This window comes from Melampsora larici-populina (assembly GCF_000204055.1).
Source record: "Melampsora larici-populina 98AG31 unplaced genomic scaffold MELLAscaffold_4, whole genome shotgun sequence".
NCBI classification, from domain to species: Eukaryota; Fungi; Basidiomycota; class Pucciniomycetes; order Pucciniales; family Melampsoraceae; genus Melampsora; species Melampsora laricis-populina.
The window spans coordinates 977,917-987,042 of NW_006768768.1; the positions used below are offsets into that span (position 1 = coordinate 977,917).

The 9,126-nt window shown below is 39.5% G+C and overlaps 1 protein-coding gene across 1 annotated transcript; it reads right to left on the minus strand.

Moving 5' to 3' along the window:
- Positions 1 to 6,434: 6,434 nt before the first annotated feature.
- On the minus strand, positions 6,435 to 7,554 carry MELLADRAFT_92307 (uncharacterized protein; the record flags this gene model as incomplete). The annotated part of the gene is made up of 6 exons (XM_007405755.1): positions 6,435 to 6,573; positions 6,678 to 6,741; positions 6,831 to 6,913; positions 7,046 to 7,116; positions 7,266 to 7,390; positions 7,464 to 7,554. 6 exons carry the CDS (start codon positions 7,552 to 7,554, stop codon positions 6,435 to 6,437), a joined length of 573 nt encoding a protein of 190 aa, XP_007405817.1.
- Positions 7,555 to 9,126: the final 1,572 nt, after the last annotated feature.

Here is a 9,126-nt window from a genome sequence, read left to right on the forward strand (position 1 = left end):
AATACTTATAAAAGTATTGAGAACAGTTTTCTGGTGCCTTTATCTATTTCTCTGTTATCACAAAGTGGTCAGCAAGTGCCCTTGTGCTGGTTTCTTTGAAGAAGGCAGTCTTCAGCCAACTTCTACTATCCTCATGTAGTAGATTATCCCTTCTTGGGTGTTTTAAAGCTCTTGTGTTGAGCTTTAAATATTACACTGGCCAGATGGAAGGCACCCCTAAGACATAAAACTTAAGTGTATGTGTAAGTGTAAGGATACCTAGCTAAGTCTTAGGGTGCTTTCCATCTGGCCAGATGGAAGGCACACCCACCACTTAACACTTAAGTGTAAGTGTAAAGATACTGTGCTAAGTCCTAGGGTGCCTTCCATCTGGATGGATGGAAGGCACCCCTCACACTCAACACATAAGTGTCACTGTATATTTTACCATTTAACACATAAGTGTGAGCATGAATGTTGACCTGTGTACATGTTACTAGCATGGGGGTGACTTCCATATGTCCAGATGGAAGGCACCCTTCAGACCTAAGACACATAAGTCTAAGGTCACATCAGCATGGATATTATCACATGTCAGTAAGCAACATGTAGATGTCAAAGTACAACACCCAATATACTACTCCATGTGTATTATTACATGCCAGTGAAAAACATGCAGATGTGAATGTTAAATTTCAACCTTGGTACATTATTGTGTACACAATACCAGCACCGGGCAAGGCTTCCATCTGGCCAGATGGTAGGCACCCTTAAGACTTGAGACACACTAGCTTCAGGTCAGCGGCCATGTTCTTTTTGTTTTGGTCTGGAGACCTGTTCAGATGTTTGCAGGTATCATCTTGAGCTTTTTGAAGCTTTCCTGGAGCTTCTCTGAAGCATGCATGAAGCTTCTGTTGGTTCTTTCTGAAGCTTTCATGAATCTTTGATGAAGTCATGGTAGGCTCTCGCCTGCAAGAGCCTAGTATATGCGGGCTGTGATCTATAGCTCTATTGACTAGTTAGCAATCTGTGCCTGACTTGCTGTGATTTCTTGTTCTTATTGTTTTTTCTTCATCTTCTAATTGTAATATAACCAATCAAATATTCAGTACCTTCAATTACAAAGTTGCCACCACGTCTCAATAATTAACTCCCTTTGCTCTTTTGAACTATTATTCTTTGAGAGCTATCAGGTTAGTTGTTTGCTTAATTGTTTGGTTATTTAGTTTTTGACTATCTGTCAGAAAGGGCATAAGCTACCTTAACGGCATATCACCTCCCTTACAAACAATCTCATTACATACAAAAGGCTACATGTATTTAACTAATTACATGTAGTGTTGATAAAAGAAAGGTGTAAATATCTGATTACATACATAAACAGATAGGTAATCATTTGCGATCCACAGAATGTGCACACTGTTTATTTCTACACTTCTCACTACGCCAGATTGCAAATTTACCGTGGAGTTTAGAAAATTGAGAGAACATAGAAAATTGTACACAAGGCGGAAGGGGTCAGAAAAATATGAAAAAATAAGGGTTGTGTCCGCCTGTGTGTTCCCATCATCTTGCATATTTTTTCAGATTTTTACAGTAGAAGTCGATGTCAGGTCAGAAACCCAGTTTTTGTCCAAAACTGGCAGTTATTGAGGCATCAACCTTGTGAGACCAATAAAGTTGTCAATTTTGCTTCAAAATTTGAAATGTCTTCACATTGTGAATTCTACATCTTTGATTTACACTGTACATGTTGGAATCAGCTGTTTCTTCAAAAATGTGTGAGGTACAGCAATCACGGTCACCATCAGCAAAGCCAGCAAATCTTGTAAATCTTTGTTGAAATGGCTTTAGTATCTCAATGGAAGTTGTAGATCTAGTATGTGGCTTTCATAATTTGTAAGTACCAAATGAATTGAGCAAAAGTTGGTGTACTTTTGAGTGTTCACAGTTTCTGCCCAAACCTTAGTAGTTTTGGACCAAAATTGAGTTTCTGACCAGATAAACACCATAAGCATTTTTCTTTGGAATATCATCAGAACTGATGGTAAAAATATGAAAAAATATGCAAAATCATAGGTCAGCACAGGCGTATTCAACCATAATTTTTTCAATTTTTTCTGATCTCTCATGCATTGCTGAGAATTTTCTACATTTGCAATTTTCTAAACTCCACGGTATATTAGTGATTTGGTGTAGTGTCTCAATATCCAAGTATCATTTATCTGTTTCAATTTGATTTTCTATTTTCTCTTGCTACGTGTTATTCAAAAGATGTAATCATTGTTCTTCAATAAACAAAAGATTCACAGATCAATTTGGAAGATGATCCTGAAGTGATTTGTTTATTGATGACCTTTCTAATACACACGTGTGATCCTAGTTCAAGTGACTAAGGTGGATTGGGAACCCAACTTGGTAACTGATCTTCTTGGCATGTGATGGCCTCCAAGAAAGGATGTCTAGGGTTCTTGTGCTAAAATGATAGGTTGTTGTTGAATGATCAACAAGGGTGATTCAGGACTAAATGGCATTAAAGGTTCACACGCTAAAATAGATAATTACACATGCACATCTATTTGTAAAGATCTTAAGTGATCTTCTACGGGTCAATGATTAGTTGTTCTTATGATCAGTTCTTATTCACCTCTATGATGTAGTTGTTTACTGTTTACTGTGCACTTTATTCTTGTTCGGATGGGTATTTAAACCCTTGCTTTTGTCTGATTTCTTTCGTTACTCACCTTCAATCAAATTACCAAGCTTACAACAGCATTAAAAGCAACCCTTGACATACCTATTTCTATTTTGAGCCTGATCAATTTCCAGTGATAACCCTCCAAAGTTGGTGATAGCCATGTCCTTGATATCCTTTTAATTCTCTGTTTACTTGCTCTTGGTTGATAGAGTCACTGTCCTTTGATCATTGTAATCTTCAATAAGAAACATATCTCTTACTAAAGCTCTTACCTTGGTCAATAAGCCCACTCATTGACACTATTCCAACATTCTACAAATATTAGTATTATATTCAATATGTGGTATCTAGTTCAATAAGTAGGCTTATTCACAACTGGGGGTCTGGCCAAATTGCTAGGAATTACAATTGTTTCATTGTTCCAAAGTTCAAATCCATTATCCTTTGTTCGGATTTGTCATGATTATCCCCATTTATTGTTTTTCCTTTACTCATAACCAGCAATATATCAGCAGATTATAAGGGAAAGGAGGGAGCTGTTACCATTTTTTGTTCTTGAAAGAGAGTTGAATTTATTACTGATTACAATTGTGTTTTTTCAAGAATCCTTACAGTTTTGTTACCAGTATCAAATTCATTATTGTCAAGCTCTATTGTCCAGTTTTCACTTAATCCACACTTGCTCAATCAACTTTGCTCTTGTGAGTCAGATCAAGTGATACACCACGGGTCAGCGCTGATATTGATTCAAGGTCATCTGGCCCAATGCTGATTTGATATCAATTTGATAACAATTTGATATGCAAATTTTTGTTATGAATTTTATCTCAGTATCACCAGCCCCAGCCGGTGTGAGGAAGGATTGCACAGCCGCCAGAGCTCCATCGGCTGGCTGTCAGCAGATTCTAATCACAGGTCTCAATATCAAACCAATATCCAAAATTTGCAAATCAAGTTGATATCAGGCCTGTCAAAGAGTTGACCCGTGGTGTATGTGAACAGTAAGTTACTGTACTAACAATCTGTATGACAATAGAACCATTGAAAATTGGTCAACAATTTAATTTATACATCACAATAGGATAAATCAGGATAAATCTTTTCATTAACAATTAGTCTTGTCACTTGATCTATAGTACTGCCTATGTCCATAGTTGACTGGCTGTTTGATTTTGGGATTGCTGCTTGGTTGACAAAATTTGAATTGCTAAAACTCACCTTCCACAATCAACAAGTTGTAAGTTTTGGATTCTAGTTGGATAAAAGAATTGATCACTAATCTGTTCTGTTACTTCTTTTCTGATAGATCTCCTGTGTAGCAGCGAGTAAAGTCAGTACAGACTAAACCACAACCATTCAATCAAATTTCATCATAAAGGGTTCTTTTGTATGATTATTGGCAAAATTTTTGATTAGTAGCTGACAAATTATTGTATTTGTTTTACTTTTTGTTGATCAAACAAACGGGTTTTATTCTCAATTGGGATATGACCTGGGTTTTTTTCTGCCCCATCTTTGATTATATTTTTTGATTCCTTGAGTTATATAATATAATTGTGATGGCTGGGGATGTTATAATTGCTAGATTAAATAATTCTACTAGCAATACCACTCCAGGTGCCCCTGTAGCTGCCACTGTAACGTCTGCTACACCTGCTACCACTATTAAAAAAGGTGTCAGGGTGGCCGTAAACAGTACTCACAAATTGATCTAGTCAGTCAATTTGAGCTGGGGTCCTGACAGGGTTATTCCGCTGGGTACGGGGAATACTAAGTAACTTATTTGAGTAATTGCTTTAACAACAGAAAACACACAGTATATCAGAAGCTGATAGACACTTTCCGTGTAGGGAACTCGTCAACGAAAGGCCCACTGTAAGATTACAGGTGATGGCCGGTCACGCCCGAGCCTAGGTTTAAATCCCAGAAACTCAAGAGTTTAAGAGTAGCCTGAGATTATAAATCTACAGGGATTTTGCCAACAAGAGTTGTCACAAAACCTGGGTCCTTGACCAGGGGAAGAGAAATAAACTACTGACCAATGATTGTAGTAGTGGACAGGTGAGGGTTTTTAAGAGTGCTGATACTGGTGGTCTTGAGAGAAAGGTGGACACTGATTTTAATAGTGTTTTTCAAAAGGGAGCTGGCAATTTATTCTTTAGGAATGGCCTTGGGAGCTGGCTGTTGAAGAACAGGATTTACTTTGGTTCTAAATAGAGATGCAGAAGGGAATGTTGGTATGGTAAAATCAGGTGAGTCCTTCTTTCCTTCTTGGTTGAGGTACTCTCTTTATAATTTTCAGCTCCTGGCGCCAACTTGTGGTTCCAGTCTACAGATTATAGGGTGAATTCCTCTGTGCTGTTGGTTAGTCAGCATCCGTTCATTTCTCCCAATCCGGATGATGAGTGGTTGATTTATGGGTTTGTGATTCAAGGGCTTGCTATCACTACAACAAAAAACTGATTTTCCGCGAGGATTTTCTATTCCCAATGGGCAGATAATCACGTGACTTCTGTACAGTGTGTACACAAATCAGGGGCTTCACAGTGCTGTACACTCTGGGACTGTACATCGCACATCAGACACGCCGGGCAAATTCAGGTCATGCAGTGCATACAGGTTGCACGGTCCTGAATGTATGCCAGGACCTGGGTCACCTGTCACGCATGCAGGACTCACTATCCTGCACACACTCTGTATCAATCATACCAATCACATGTATTTGAGTACGTACTGAGATGTATATGTCACATAGCTATAAGCCTCTCATGAGGTCTGTATTGGCCCAATATTGTGGGCCAGATACCCATGTCACTTGTATGACTGGTGGGGGTGCAATACATGAAGACATGTCATGCAGCTGTGACATGACTCAGGGTGCGAAAATATTTTCTGTTTTCAACATGACTGCGCAACCTGTATTCACTCCATGACCTCAATTTGCCTGGTGTGAGACAAAACAGGACAAATCACTGCTTCAGCCTCTGTACACCGATCAAAACGGCCGACCGAAAACAATCACGCACACTCCGAACCACATCACCACTGCCTCCTTTGACAAACCACGACGGAAGCCACTCCAACCACACATGGACTGGCTCTCTCTCTGGATCGTCTCGACTCAAAACTCCTTAAAACGTTTCCTCCTGACACGCTTGGAAACGGCCGTGACCAGACCACAACTTCTCTTGCCAAACTTGATGGTCCCAAAGCATACCCTCAAGGGTTAGGCTTGTGATCTTATTATTATCATTTTTTTGTTGATATCCTCACAAAATGTCTCGCCAAGTTGATTGTTTTGTAGCTTTTCATTGTGGAATCAATATTTCTGACCTTGCATTATCTCTCTGTCACCTCTAGATTTGTGGCTATGACAAAAAGATGAAGGAACTCAAAAAGAGGTTAAACCAAGAGGTCAACTAGGAGCAGTGGATTGACATGGGAAGCATGGATCATCCTCTTTGACAAACTCACTATCCGGCTGATCAAAGGTCACCGGACGACCATTGTAAATGGCTCCAGTTGCTGAGTATCAAACCTCTATATAAATAGTCTTATCAACTCATTACATGTACTTTATCACATTTGCAGCAATACAAACTTGTTTTACACCATATTGCATCATTGAGAGGTTTTACAAAGGATGATAACATTGCAAGAATTTGATGGATAAGTGATTTTCTATTGTAACTTTTGTCGGCTTAGGTAAATGGAATAGAAATCTAAACCAGTAAATTGACATTGTCGGACCCATTGCCTACATGGCTTCATCTTCATCCAAAGAACCAGTTTTTTCAATAACTTCTTGAGTGTTGTGTGACGGCGACACTCCAGCACGATCCTCAATGATCTGTACGTGAAATTGAGGGGTGTGGATTAATTTTTGCAAACTTCTCCTTCCAATCTGGTATCATAAACAATTGGGCTTTCAGAGAACTTGTTGAGTGCAAGTATTGAAGCAACATGATCAGATCGATTAGGGAGCGATTGTTGAATTAACATTAAATAAATATTTATACCCTCATTGGCGATGTTGGCACCACTCAAAGCACTACATGGCATTCCTAACTCCCCCTAACATGGGCAAAGATCTTGATCTGATCATTGGTCATCTAAACACCTTGAGTAAATGAGATGGCGAAGGCTTCAGCACCTGTTACTTTAGCTTCGCGTAGTTGATGGCAGATGTTGGGGATAAACTGACGAGGTGGACAGAAGACAGGCATTTTCGCATCTCTAGCCGCGTCAATCAGAGCAGGAACGGCCTTCAAGTCGACTGGAAGCTGGTTAGGTTTAAATTGATAAGCAAAGCAAAACCAATCAGTTGAGGAGTCCAGACCATGAATATGACTATACTCTCTAGCTTACCTGGTCACCAGGCAATACTTGACATTTTCATGCTTCTTGTTGATGATTGTGGTAAAATTTTCACCGTCAACCTGAGTGACAACTGGATAGTCCGGATTCAATATTAGTAAGCGCGATCACAAGGGATAAGCTTTGAGTAGTGGATGATGAATGAGACATATCGTGGTATTAGTTTGACTGAGAATGGCTCCAGGGGTGAGAATGTGAGTCGTGGACTTACCAGCGTGCCTATCCGGATCTCTCGAGCTGGAGGGACAATTGAGAATGGGTGAGGAGGATGTGCACAATGGCCGTTTGCGACGGTTTCAGCCAAAAATGTCGAGTCTTTTTGAGTTTTTGAGACGGCTGACGGCTCAGCAGGGCTCAGCCCGTTTTGGTTGATGTACAGACCTGTACAGACGATGAAGTTGTGGCACACCGTACACGTCTGAGGGAAAGTGTGCAGTGTACACAAGGTCGGGTGTACAGCGCTGCTGTACAGTTGACCACGCTGCGCGCTGCATGTACATGATGTACGGAGATCACGTGATTTTCTGTTAACATGAAACCAAAATTCCCCGCGGAAAATCAATTTATTTTTGTAGTGTATTGTCTCTTCACTGACTAATAGTTGAATTCATTTCCTCTTGCGTGGGCTACTAGACTATCGTCATGATAACTATTTAGTTTCTCTAGGTGTTTTGATTAACTAGACCAGCAGTGTACTGAGTCTCCTAGGTGCTTAGACTGTTCATTGGTTACTCAAAGTACTAGTGGTTCTCTATAGCTTTTTGGGACTAGTTCTTCTTAGTTGTGTTTCCTATATCAATGTTCTTATAAGCGTTCTATTAGGGTTTTTGATACTAGACCTCACAAGTTGTGTTGTTTTTTTGTTGTATTAGTCAATGTTTGCAGAACATTTTATTCGGGTCTTTGAAACTAGACCTTACAAGTTGTTTTTATTGTATATATATATTTATTATCTTATATTTATTATGAAATTTAATCTGTTTATATTTGTAGACCTTTTTGGTTCTTCTCCTGGAAGAGCTTGAGGTCTGACAAAAGGTGTTAAGAAAGTAGCCAAAGCAGCTACTGTTGCAGATGCTGTTACTGCCAACCCTATGGGTAATACAGTAATGAAAGGCGCAACCTCACCACTGCAGGTTAGTAAAGAAAATACTGTAATGGATGTAAGTAATCCTCTTACATCAAAGTGTGGTGAAGGTCTTTTCAACTTACCATGACCACAGGACCTAGGCCCGGCCAACTGGCAAGAAAGCAAGGCATGAAGTTTGTGGCGACACAACCAAAGGACATCCAAGTGACAATCTTAAAGGAAACAGTAGCATGTTACAAACATCAGGTCTTTCAACTGCAGGGCTATGTGGCAGACCTGGAGGCTTGGTTGGTGAAAGTGCTAGCTCAGCCTTCACACAAGATCACATACCTTGGGAATCACCACCCCATAACACTGGTGATCAAAGCCAAAACCAATCTCATGTTTATCAGTGATGGTGACTCCCAAGGTATGTGATCTTGGGTGGAGGCTGAGCTAGCATGTTTGCCAACCAAGCCTCCAGGTCCGCCAGATAGCCCTTTGTGAAGAAACAAAGTACTATGCTCAAAGACTACACCAAATCAATAATTTACCATGGAGTTTATAAAAGTAAAAATGTAAAAAATTTTCAGCAATGTGTGAGAGGTTGGAAAAATTTGATAAAATTATGGTGTAACACTACAAGAAACATAACATTTTCTGGGCAGAAAATTAAATTATTTGTATACAAAAATCTGGAAAGGTCAGAAACAGAGCAAAAAATGTGAAAAAATATGCATCCTGTTCCTTGGTATGAGATCTCCAATCTGCATATTTTTCCGTATTTTTGGGGTTCATATTGGTGAGTGTACTAACAATAAACCCTCATAATCACCAGATTACCACCTGTAACAGATGCTGGAATTTGGCTGATCAGTGCTGAGAGAAAGTTTTGATTACTATAAAACCCCATAACTTTGTCAATTCTGGCTCAAAACACTCGATTTTGGGTGCATTAGAAAGCTGAATTCCTGAACTACAACTTTTGTTTTGACTCAAAATG